At 40.2% G+C, this 13585-nt stretch overlaps 1 protein-coding gene across 6 annotated transcripts in view; it reads left to right on the top strand.

Annotated features, from left to right (window-relative positions):
* ITFG2 (integrin alpha FG-GAP repeat containing 2) overlaps window positions 1-13585 on the top strand; it is a 143594-nt gene that overhangs the window by 124744 nt on the left and 5265 nt on the right. For 4 of the 6 annotated variants that reach the window (XM_068118560.2, XM_078777227.1, XM_068118545.2 and 1 more), the window contains one exon: window positions 4975-5148. The exons of the other annotated variants lie outside the window; for them this stretch is intronic. In XM_068118560.2, coding sequence (XP_067974661.1) covers window positions 4975-5148 — 174 coding nt within the window. The remainder of the gene's footprint in view (window positions 1-4974; window positions 5149-13585) is intronic. 6 annotated transcript variants of the gene reach the window in all.

Consider the following 13585-nt stretch of genomic DNA (forward strand, 5'->3'; position numbering starts at 1 on the left):
ATTCTTCCAAAGTAAATTGCTCTCTCTCATGCACAGATTTATCCCATCTCGTCTTCAGTTGTCATACCCTTCCTCCCGTCCATGGTACACGGAATCTTGTGGTGAGGCTGTTGCCCAGAAACAACTTGCCTTCGCCTCCTGGAAAGCAAATCCAACGGAAGGAAATCTCATTTCCTTTCACAAAGCCCGAAACAAGTGTGTGTCCACCCTCAGGAGAGCCAGGAAACAATATCTCTCCGTTCTCAAGACCGAACTCTCTTATCTGTCTCCCTCTTCCAAATCCTGGTGGCGTCTGCTCAAATCCGTTTCTGGTGTTTGTTCCCCCTCCATCCCCTCCCTTACCTCAAACGGCTACACAGCTGACTCCGCACGTGAAAAAGCTGAATGCCTCAACTCTGTGTTTGCCTCTAAATCTTGTGTCCCAAACCCATCCCTCTCTGTACCCACCATACCCAGTCGTACCCTGCTGCTCCTGGACTCCGTGTCCTTTCCTCCTGACAAGGTGGAAAAGTTTCTGTCAACCCTAGACTCTGATTCTGCAACTGGACCCGACGGCATCAGCCCACGGGTCCTAAAATCCTGCTCTGCCGCTCTATCTCACCCTCTCTCTGTTCTCTTCACCCTCTCTTTTGCTCAAGGTCAACTGCCATCTGCTTGGAAATCAGCCAACATCACCGCTATGCACAAAAAAGGTGCAAAAACAGATCCTAGCAACTACAGACCAATCAGCCTTCTCCCAATTATCAGCAAAGTCATGGAATCCATCATTGCTTCGGATATGAAATCTTTCCTCTTCTCCAATGGCTTGATCTCTGATCATCAATTTGGTTTCAGACCAGGTCACTCTACTCTGGACATGCTGCTTCTGCTGTCTCAACAATGGATGGAGGTCCTCAATGCCAAACAGGAAATTAGAGCTGTCTCCCTCGACATATCACGTGCCTTCGACACGGTCTGGCACCCTGCTCTGCTCACCAAACTCTCCTCCTTTGGTATCCATGGAAATCTCCACGCATGGCTGGCAGACTTCCTCTCTAGTCGTCGTCAACGTGTGGCCCTGAATGGGTTTCTCTCATCTCCTCTTCCTGTTCAGGCTGGAGTTCCCCAAGGCAGTGTTCTGGGCCCCGTGCTTTTTCTGGTCTTCATCAATGATCTCTCTGACTCTCTTGAAAATCCTCTCTATCTCTTTGCTGATGACTCCACTCTCTGCCGCTCCATTCCTCTTCCCTCAGATCGGCAGTCTGCAGCCTCCTCACTCTCTGAAGACTTAGACAAAATCACAGACTGGTCAAACAAGTGGAACATGTCTTTCAATCCTGACAAATCTCACACTCTTACTATGTCTCTCCGAAAAGATCGACTGGACAACCCTCCCATCTACTTTCTCAACAATCCTCCAAGAAGTTCTGTCGCTCAAGCTTTTGGGTCTCACTATCTGCCATGATCTTTCTTGGGAAAACCACATTTCCAAGCTGGCCTCCAAAGCCAGTCGCCGACTGGGTATCCTCCGTCGTGCGAAGTCCTTCCTCGGCACACCTGAGCTCCTCACCACATACAAGGCTTTCATCCGCAGCTCAATGGAATACTGTTCTCCCCTATGGGCCGGTGCTCCTGCCTCACACCTAGCTCGGCTTCACGCTGTTGAAACCAAAGCTTTCAGAATTATTGGAATCTCCCGCGATGAAGCTATCTCTGAGGGCCTTTCACTCACTCACCGCAGGCAGGTAGGTGGTCTTTCTGTCTTCTACCGACTCCTCTCCGGCCTTGCACCCCCAGCTCTCTCTGTGCTCTGTCCCCCAAATATTCCTACAGGTCGCACAAGATCTGCCAGCAACCCTCTGATGGTTAAACTGCCGAAATCTCGGCTCTCTGCTCACCTTCACTCTTTCATTCCTCTTTTCTCCCGCCTCTGGAACAAACTCCCTCACTCCCTTCAATCCCACTCCTCCCTCCAGGTCTTTAAAACAGCTGTTCACCACCATCTCTTATCTTCCCCCATCCAAAACCTTGATCTTTTCTACCCCCGCTAATTCACCCCAGATCCACCTTGTTTGAAATTCCAACTTCTTTCCTGGAAGTCCTGGCAGTGTCCATATGTTTTATACCTCTCCCACCGCCCCCTTCCCATGCCCCCCCCCCCCCAAAGCCCTCGCCCTCTCTCAGATATCTCGATGTCTCCATGTCTCTCGGTCCCTGCTCTCAAATGTTGTGTTTGTGTCCTTCCCCCTCTCTCCCCATCTTGTCTACCGCTCCCGATGTTATATGTTTTATGTGTCGGTTTGTCTTTTTGTGTGATTAATGTTCGCTCTTTCACGAGCCTCGATCTTGTATACAAAATTTTTTTTTTTAAATGACAATGCACAGCCTCATCGTGCTCGCATGATCCAACACTTTCTTGCTGACTGTGGTGTAGAGCATATGGGGTGGCCTGCCATGTCCCCGGATATGAATCCGATTGAGAACTTGTGGGCAGAATTAACGCGTCAAATCGACCACTTGGACCAGCAGCCGACCTCTGTGCGTGAATTGTAGCAGGCTATTGTCACTGCATGGCAAGCGATTCCTGTCCAAACCTTGGCAAATCTCGTGAACAGCATGCCTCAACGTGTACGTGCTCTCCTGAATGCTCTTGGGGGTTACACGAAGTACTGAACTGTAATTTTACTATCCGTAATCCCAGTCGTAATTTAACTTTTGTTTTTGTTAAAAAAAAATTTGGCTAATGTGCAAAATAAAGAGATACTTCTGGAAAACGTACAGAAGTTTAACACTACTGTCCGTGAATTGAGTTTGATATCAGTTTACATCACTTTCAAGGATCAATTTATTTGTTTGGAAATGTCAAATGTGGTTTTTGTTTCTTTTAAAGGTCACATTAACAAAATCTAGAATAATTTCAACATAATTCCAATGAACTTTTGGTTCCAAGACATCTTGAAAAGTAAGTTCACCCCCACAAAAAAATATTCCATATTAAATGCCAAGTCTGTATATCATCGACAAGCCATGGGGAATACAGGTTGAATATTTCTTCATCATCGGTGATGTGGTCTGACGGCCATGTTTGATTGAAGATAAAACCTTCAAAAAGCCCCTTCTCTGAAACCACTTAACCGATGACATTTTATATATAAACTTTATACTTCGAGTTTTGCATCTGGTTTAGAAGTTTGACAAAAAAACGTTTTAGCTTAAAATCCATATGACTGCCAGACCACGTGTCTTATGATGTTTTTGTTATCAAACTTTTATCCCCATGCCTAGTCGATGACGCATTTAACGTTTGCGTCGATCGGTTGGGCGGTTTGAGAGAAAAAGGTTTTTTAAGTTTTCACTAAAATCCAACGTGGTTGCCAGACCACATGAACTATGACGTTTTATTTATCAAACTTTATTTAGCATTGTAGTCGATCATGTATTTGAAGGTTTGCGTTGATCTGTTAAACAGCTTTGGAGGTGTTTTTTTTTAAACTTTTTATTTCAAAAATATATTGCTGCCAAACTACATCACCAATAATATCATCGATCTAATTCTCTCAACAAATTTCTTCGTAGATCACCCTCAATTTTTCATATTGATCAGATAAGGAATTCGATCAATCCAATTTGGACGTCATAATTTCGGGCACGGATGACGTCATCGTTATCAAATGTGTTGTTCCCCATGTTCCTGGCCTGTGCCAACGTTAATTTTTTTCATACTGTAGATTTCCAGATGATGTCCAAGGTTTTTCCTTTTTTTTTTCCAACGTGGCTGCCGTACCACATCATCTACGATGTCATAGTCATTAAAAACTTATCCATATCTAGGTGCTTGGATGTTAAGTTTCTTGTCAATCGCTCAAGGGTTTGCAGAGAAAACGGATTTAAAGCGAATAAAGGTGAAAAAAAAAATCTGTACCAAAAAAAAATAAAAAAAATACACACCTGGATGTGTAGCGATTCTTTTTCGGTATCATAATTAATTTAATGTGACATAAGTATCAAGTTTGACGTTTAAATGTGCTCTAAATATTTTGCTTCCTCTTAAAGTGTGAATAGAGGTTGAGCGACTTGCCTGCTGGCAAATGTGCAGTGCATATGAATGCACATCACATCTTTTCTGTAATCAGAACATTCAACACTCATGGGAAAGAGAACATCCAACACTCACGAATGGATGTTTTATTTGACACCTTCACTACAAAGGTACATTAAGTCTTGGCAATATACCATTTTCGTGTTATTTTAGATGATGAATGTATTTATGGACCATTTGCTTCCAACCTACCTTGGTCAAGATTGGCTCTGTTTGTCATTGTTTTATTTTCCTCCATGGTCTTATTTATAGCTGTGGTTCACCTAATGCCAAATGAAATATTAATTAATAAGATTTAAGATACACGACTCTAAATTAACTTACAATGACCTGTGAAGGTCCACATATCCTAATAATCCATATTTTATTTTCCCCTACTTTCTCTGAAAATGAAGATGACCTTGAGTGTACAAATTGTCTAAGAATATACATATTGTCTCTGATGAAGACCATTCTGCAGCTGAAATGTTGTATTTCCTGATACTTTTTTTTTCTTCTTTTTTTTGAACAGCACTTAAGTTGATTAGGGTTTTGTGTTCTCAGCTGCTGTAGTTTCTTGCGATTTTGTGGATCATGTCTCTGTATTTACACAATGTGTGATGACGGTCAAATCTCCTGCTGTGCTTGATGCATCAGAAGCACATTTATGTGCTTTTTGCAGACGATTTTGTTTGAAATCCTGCTCATACATGCAGGTTCTCCATTCCAGTCGGCCTACTTCCCAAGGCTGCTGAAGTGCAAATTAAAATCGGTGCAGTGTGTGAGCCGGAAAAAAAAAAAATCTCTTGGGTGATTGTGTCTGAATGCCAAGCAACACCTCTGCGAGCAGTTGTTTGTGACCTGCTTGATACAGCATTGAGGTTCACAGCTTATAACATTTGTGTGTATGCGTGCAGGTCTGTATGCCTATAAAGGGAATGTGAACAGCCCTTGCCTGGTGTTTGCTACATTGTCACAACGCCTTTTCGTATATTGGAATGTACAACTGAAACACATGGAGTCCACAAACCTGTTTGAAACACTTGGAAAGTATCAGGAGTTCCATGACCTCCTCAGGAATCGTGGCTTGGGTGAGAATAATCTCGGGAAACGTGCCATGGGAGGGGTGCTTGTGTGAGTAATTGAGGTTTAAAAATGGTATGGGGGTCGAATATAGCCTCAGCCATAAGGTGGCCATCTTCTGTGACAAATTATCTCAGATCGATGAGAATTACTGGAATAACTGTTTTTGAACGCATTTTAAACCCTATTGTTTTTCAATTTTTGCATGTCATTCATGAATAAGAAAACCTTGAACTATTTCCGTCAACCCATTAAAAACAATTTAAATGTCTTCTCCATAATCGTGACGTGGGCATTTTCATGAAATTTGTCAAAACTTTCCTCATGGAAAAGTATCATTAAGCTTGTTCGAGCAAGTCCCTAACTTCCATGTTTTGTTGTCAAGGGACCAAAAAGTGAGAAAACTAAATAAATATATAAAACAGATATTTTGGACATTTCTCAAATACCAAGCTTGGACTGTCAATCATAATTGTTGAGTTTCTGGAGCATAATTATGAAAAAGCATCTAACTCAGCTGAGCTACAAGGACATTATTCCTCTATTTGTTTTAAAAACTGGAATTATTGGTTCAAACTCTTCTCACTTTAGGCTACTCTTCAGGTAAAAGACATCATATGCCATCCTTGTACCATGCCTGGATCAATTCCATTGTATTGGATTTGCTTTACACTACCGGGCAAAAGTTTTAGAACACCTCAATTTTTCCAGTTTTTATTGAAATGTACGTAGTTTAATGTTCAGTGAATAACCTGAAATGGTACAAAGGTAAGCAGCAAACTGCTCGAGGTAAAAAAAAGTTTAGGTTAGCAAAAACGGGAAAATAATGTAAATTGCACAGTTATATTGTAAAAAAAAAAAAAAAAAAGAGGCTTTCTTCAGGTAACAAGTAATGGGTTAACAACTTACAGCTGTTCTGCAGCAATGTAAGTAAATTGAGCCTTGAAAGTTGATGCAAACAATTCCAAAAGGGGTCCCAACCTCTGCTGATTACTCTGTAAAAAAGCAGTATTGGAACAGACTGCTATTGCACCCTCTGAAGCATTATTTGGACAAAATTGCACTGCAGGAAGTAGTACATTGGAAACTGTAGGAAACTCTGACAGGAAGAGGTATGGCAGACCCAAAGCCACAACAGAATCAGAAGACAAGTTTCTGAGAGTCAATAGCTTGCGTGATAGGCGGCTCACAGGACAACAGCTTCAAGCACAGCTTAACGCTGGTCGAAGTAAGCAAGTCTCAGTTTCAACTGTGAAGAGAAGACTTCGAGCTGCAGGTTTGACAGGTCGAGTGGCAGTAAGAAAGCCATTGCAAAGATGGCAAAATAAGAAAAAGAGGCTTGCCTGGGCCATGAAGCACCGCCAGCGGACTACTGAAGACTGGAATAAGGTCTTATGGACCGATGAATCAAAATTTGAAATGTTTGGTTCATCACGCAGGGTTTTTGTACGCCGACGAGTCGGCGAAAGGATGGTTCCTCAGTGTGTGACACCAACTGTCAAACATGGATTAGGAAGCATGATGTTCTGGGGCTCTTTTGCTGGATCCAGAGTCGGCGACTTGCACAGAGTGACTGGCACCCTGATCCAAAAGGGCTACCACAGCATTTTGCAGTGCCATGCAATACCCTCTTGTATACGCCTGGTTGGTCAGGGGTTCATCCTACAGCAAGATAATGACCCTAAACACACCTCCAGGCTATGTCAAAACTACCTTCGAGGAAAAGAACAAGACGGTAGGCTTCAAATCATGGAATGGCCAGCACAGTCTCCAGACTTAAACCCCATCGAGCTGGTTTGGGATGAACTGGACGGAAGGGTGAAAGCAAAGCAACTTGCAAGTGCAACACATTTGTGGGAACATCTGCAACAGTGTTGGGAAGAACTTCCTGAACAATATTTGATTTCCATTGTGGAAAGAATGCCACGAGTGCGTTCGGCGGTTATATCTGCAAAAGGTGGCTACTTTGCCGAGTCAAAAATTTGAATTAAATTTTGTTAAACAAAATGATTCTATGATTTCTTTTTTATCTCCAATTGTTTATTTGTTCTATACTTAATTTCAAAGTACATTGAGACATTAAACTGCATAAATTTCAATAAAAACTGGAAAAATTGAGGTGTTCTAAAATGTTGAACCGGTAGTGTGTCAATGTATATTTTATAATTGCAGTGGGATCTAACTCTTATCGGTCACGTGGTTCGGCTGCCATCTTGGAAAAACCGAAAAACTTTGCAACTCCATATCTCCGAAAGCGCTGAATAGACAAAATTGAGACATGGCTCATTGGAAAGAACTCTCCATGGGGAATAAAATATGTTAATGATGATGTCATAGGTGAGTAGGGCATAAATGTTGGTTCTGGGACACATAAAATTTAACATTGAAGTCAATGGGGAAAATTAAGGAAACTTATTGACTCACACCGCCTCTCTTGAAAAATTACACCCCCTATTCTATCATTAAATTGAGTCCACTTTTTACTAAGGTTTTTACTAAGTAGGGGATAAATGTTGTTGTGTTGGTTCTGGGACATATTAAATTTAACATTGAAGTCAATGGGGAAAAAGGGAAAAACTTATTGACTCTCACCCCTTCTCTAGTTAAATTACACCCCTTTTACTCCCAAAAAATTGCGCCCCCTTTTGCCCTCGCCTGAGGAGAGGGTGTTGCATTTGAGTCCGTTTGTCTGTTTGCCCGCACAGAATAAATATGATTTTCTCTGCAACCGTTGGGCCGATTGACAGGAAAGTTTCACCCAAAAAATTGCGCCCCTTCTGGTGCAACTCCACCTGCATAATTTTTAATGCTAATTATGATGTCATAGGTCACATGGTTCGGCCGTCATATTTGGTTTAACACAAAAGCCGTAAAAACCACTGAAATTACACCCCTTTTTCTCATTAAATTGTGCCCCCTTTTCTCCCTCCTAAGCCCCGCCCACTTTTTTCCAAGGCCCACCGACTTTTTACGACACCCGCTTTTCTCCCAAAAAATTACACCCTTTTTCTCCCTGCATTTAACTTATTAACTCCCCCCATTTTTCATTATACTCACACAGAGACCCAACGAATATTTGTGTTTCATTTTTCGGTAATAACTTCATTCTCTTAGAAGAACAATCACCATCGAGAATATTGACAAATGTTATATTAGAATTTAACTCTCGGTTTAGGTATCGCCGTTGAGCTGATATGAAATGATAAACTTCTCTTAATGTTCTTGTTTGAACACCTCCCGAACCACATATCATTTTGAGATTATAGTAAATTATTTTCCCCTCAATCTCCTGACAACCATTAAAGTTTTCAGTCCACTCAAGGATGTTGCCTCTTGGAGCCTCTACTTATTCGTATTTAAATTTATTCGCTTATTTGTTTTATCTACTAAAAAAAAAATAGAATTAAGATGTCGAGATGTCTTTTTAAAGACATATTTTTATCTACTCCCGGTGTGTACCCTGGTTTAGAATAGGTACACCATATCCCTGCGTGTCGTAAGAGGCGACTAAGAGGGTTGGCGTCAGGAAGGGCATCCGGCCATAAAAACATTGCCTCAAAAAGAGAACCATGACAATTACAACTACATATGGGCAGGGTACAGCCCAAAGTGGAGATCGGTTTCCTCCACTCTAGCAGGGAAAATGGCCTTAAAATGCATGTTGTGTTGTTGTATTTGTTTTATCTACTCTTACCCCTGTTATTTCTTCAATAATACTTATTTGATATTTCTCACATTCATGGTGTTTTCCATTTATATACCAAGGCTGTATATACCTCCACTCTGTAGTCTGGTTAATGCTCGGTTCTATCATTTATATATTAGAAAAAAAAGGCGGTAGCCCGTTAAAATCCCTAACCCCCCTTTTTATCTTATCACTTGTACTTATATATTTATCTTAACACTTATACGTATATATTTATCTTATCACTTATACTTATATATTTAGCTTATCACTTATACTTATATATTTATCTTATCACTTATATATTTATCTTATCACTTATACTTATATATTTATCTTAACACTTATACTTATATATTTATCTTATCACTTGTACTTATATATTTATCTTAACACTTATACGTATATATTTATCTTATCACTTATACTTATATATTTAGCTTATCACTTATACTTATATATTTATCTTATCACTTATACTTATATATTTAGCTTATCACTTATATACTTATCTTATCACTTATACTTATATATTTAGCTTATCACTTATACTTATATATTTCTCTTATCTTAGATATTTATTCCGCGGGTCAAAAATGACCGGCGAATCACTTATATTTATCTTAATATTTATACCCATAAGGGACCCTATCAATTCCATTTTCCAAAATAAACCTCATCATCAAAAGCTCCTAATGCCTTCTTATTCACCTCCTCTGTGTATAATTGATGTTTATAACTTCTTATCGTATTCATTTTTCTGAACTCTTCTTTCTTTAAAGTTAAACAATTGTAATAATTTTCAAAGTTTATTGTTTCTTTAAGTCTTCGATTTAACATCTCTTCCATTTTAAGATTAGGAGTATATTCACAAATATACCAACACAAATCATAAATAACAAATTTATTGTTAGCACTGAAAGCATTAGCAGTCCCAAAAAGCAATCTATTTACATTATCATTCCTTTGTAGTTGAAATCGAATTTTAAGACCATACAAAACTTTATCATTATCACAAAATCTAAATATACCCTTAAGGGGAACTGTTACAGTAAAACTTTTCTCTGCTTTTCCATTATCATTATACTGTTACGGATCTCAGAAACGTCGGCTGTCCCCTTATCAAGAGGGGGTTAATCCCCTTGTCCTTTTATCTGGCCGACAGGATCCGGAGTTATGACGTTCCTTCCGGACGGCGTTAACTAGGGTTGTAAGCCGACTTCTTATTACCTACTTACTAACGCCACCCAGGAAGCAAGGAGATAACTCCCGCCCGAATCACGGATATTGTTGGAATATTGCCGAGCGGATAGCAATCCGCGACCCGAGCTGTTAACAATGACTAACCCGATTATAGCGGTCCCGAATCGTGCCACGTTTACCCAATGGAGAAAAGACTAGGACGATCGGATTAAGGAGAAACCAGAAAGAACAGGGCAATTTATTTGCAATGTACAAAGAAGAAGAGGAAACGAAAGAATGTACACGAAAGAAAGAGGAAGAAAAAGTACACAGGGCAGTCTTAAACAGTCTTATTCTATTCCCTGGACACGGGCCCGATCGCTCTCAGATTCCGTCTCAGACTTCAGACTCACGCGGGGGGTGTAGATGGTAGGGTGGAAGGTCCGGTGATGGTGTCCAGGCTCCGGTTCGGCTCCGGTCCTCGACCCGTACCAGGCGATGAAACCCGGCAGGCAGCTCTCCGTGTAGCGTAGCGCGAGCGGACAATTATCGTGACGGGGGAAGGTAAGCTGGGCTATTGGCGTACGTAATTGGTGTACCGGCGCTTTTGTACTCGCGCTACCGGTCTTACTCGCTCCAAGCGCCCCCTCCCCAATGTCCTGCACGCTGCAGTTCTTGGCAATGCGTGCCGCGCGCTCTCCCGGTCAGCCCTCTCGTAAAGCGCAATTCCTTCCAATACCAATCTTTGGCTTCAGTTCCCTCGTAAAGTGCACGTCCCAGGTCAAGCGCCTCTCTCTCCCCGACGTCCTTTCGCAATGAGCGCTGCTCCGTAAGTTCTTATCACACTGCACCTTCCTCACGAGTCCTTTGCAATCACATCGTTCCTTCCAAGTCCTCTCAAGTCCTTTGCGTGCGTGCTTTTATAACCAGGCCAGCGAACGCTCTGGAAGCCCAAAACCACACGTGTCAGGCGATCTCACTCCAGCCCTGGTTGGCTGGTTATGGCTTACCGGCCCCGTCCTGATGGCTGGTTGACGTGGCCGCACCTCCATCCTGGTGCTCCGCCCCCTTTTCGGGCCTTACCTCGTGGGTTTCTGGGCTGGTTTGGGCGGAAGCCCAGCAAGGTTGCGAACGCTGCTGGCAAAGGCGCGAAACCAATTGGGAGGGGCCATGGGGCACAGACTGGGGAGCGCTTAATGGCGTCACTTCGAAGGGAGGCTGCCAAAATGAACGGAAGGGCCTACTCTTATTTGTTTGACGCAACGCAGATGCAACTACTGGAAATGGCCTTATCTAAACATAGACTATGAAATAACTGACGTCATCAGGTGACCTACGTGTTGCTTGTGGCCTATCTATGGGGTGCAACCTTTAATGATGTTATATGTATGGGTTCTCAAAACCGCAACAATACATTGCCTTTCTTTGTCTATAACCAGGGTCTGCATTTATTCCCGTTGTCATATCAGGAATAAAACCTTCAACAGCTGAATCACCCATTCTATCCCCTAATGAATATAGTGTAAATTTCATCATTTCAGATGTAGCAGAAACATAATCAACCGCTTCAACCTCTTGTGTTCCAATATATAAACGGACACTATCAAACATTTTCCAGAATAAATCATTTATGAGTGTAGCATCAGTATTATTCGCAGCCTCAGTGAATTTAAATTTACACAACAAGAAACTATCAGCTAGATTCAAGTAAGTTTGTTGATTATTTATTTCAAAACTTTTTGTTCCGTTTTAATTCCAGTCTGTTCCTGTTATAGCATTTACCTTAAAATAGTCTTCCTTTTTAGTGGAGTTTGAAATGATAATCGTATCATCCAAATCATAGATACTATCAATCGCTTCCATACTTGTATTTATATAGCATTAAAATCGTTGAAACCCTGACCCAAGTATTTGAATGATTTTTGTCGTTCTTGTGAAGATAGTTCAGTTTTGCCTTTTTTTATTTCTTTGATTGCTTGTAATTTATGAGACTCCTTTTGAGCATCTTTTATACTCTTGATAGCACCCGCTACATTTCCCACAGCAGAAGCGGTTGAACCATTTAGGTCTTTATGTTTAAGAATGGTTGAACCAATACCCATTAGAGTATCAATTATACCATCTCCTTTATTTCTAAATTGATGCCCTACACCCCATTGTCTCTTAGGTTTATAGTATCCTCTTCCAAGAAACATACCTTCACCCTTATAAAATGGTGAAAGGAACATGCCTGAGCCTGTAATTATTTTATATTTTCCCAACTCGCGTTTTCTCACAATCATTGTATTTATTTATTGGAAAACTTCACGTAGGTGAATTCTGATGGATATAATTTCTTCATTAAAGGAAATCATATGATTATCTTGATTGGTTATCCTAAAATTTACTCTGTATATGGTTTTTCCTGACACAGGTAAATAGACAAGATTTTTTGGTTCCATATTGAATTTATAACCAATCGGGGTTGAGTATGCGCTGAATGAAAATATTGTATTTGTTCTTATTCCATCGTTATAAGCACCATCAATCAAATCACAATTAATTAATACCGAATTTATACCGGAGGATATTTGAATAACATTATCACTGTAAAACGTCCCGTTAGTTTCAATCTTTTTTGAAGAGAAACCTAATAGCTCTCTGAATGAATTTTCAATTGTGAAATCAACTTTATAATTATTTTTAAGTTTTATAGTTGATTTTGAAGTATGTTTTTGAATATCCATTGCAATATTTTTTGATTCATCACCTTGGTCTTTCATAAGACGGGCAATTTCAGAAGATATTTGAGAAATCTCGTGTGCTCCGGGTGAAACTGTTATAGTTTTATATCCACTTCCTGAATTATAACTAAACTTGTTGTTTTTCTCTGTGATATTAAACAAGGTATTATAAGTTTCCATTGACAATAAAGATGCCTCATATTCTTTTGTGGGGTCAAGTTGTAGTGGGTAGGAGAATGAAGCTGTGTAATCACTCGTCATGAAATTAAAACTAAGAATTGTGCTTCTCATCTTATTTAATATGTAATAAAATATCTTTGTATTGACATTTATTAATTATTTTCATATTCATCAACTGATCTAAAATGGCTGAGGCTTCATTAAAACAATTGTTGTTCCCAGCCTTCTTACTACCTAACAACAATAATAGCCTATTAACTAATTGTGATGGGTCATTTGGAAGAAAGCTCACACCAGAACCCGAGGCTAAACCAAACTTGCTTAAAGCATCAATAATATGTTTTTCCTTCTCATTCTTCTTATTTTTACCAGCAACAGAAACTCCATAATCAAGCGAGTTTAGTAAATCAATATGTACCCCATCATCTTCATTTTTCATATTCAATGGTGTATCATAATATGATGATTCTGGTCGGTGTAGACCGTCTTTTGTTAGAAGAAACATTAATCTGGGGGTTAATTTAACATTTGGTTGAGCAGCACTTGAGATCATCAATTATCATTAAATATCAATACCTTTTCTTTAACAAGATAGAACTGTGCTGGTTCTTCTGTTGGAATGAGACCTGCTCTGGTTTTTTAATCCGTCGAATTATCATTGTTTTGAAGAGTTTC

The sequence above is a fragment of the Myxine glutinosa genome, chromosome 1 (genome assembly GCF_964187855.1).
Source record: "Myxine glutinosa chromosome 1, kmMyxGlut1.1, whole genome shotgun sequence".
Lineage (NCBI taxonomy): Eukaryota > Metazoa > Chordata > Myxini > Myxiniformes > Myxinidae > Myxine > Myxine glutinosa.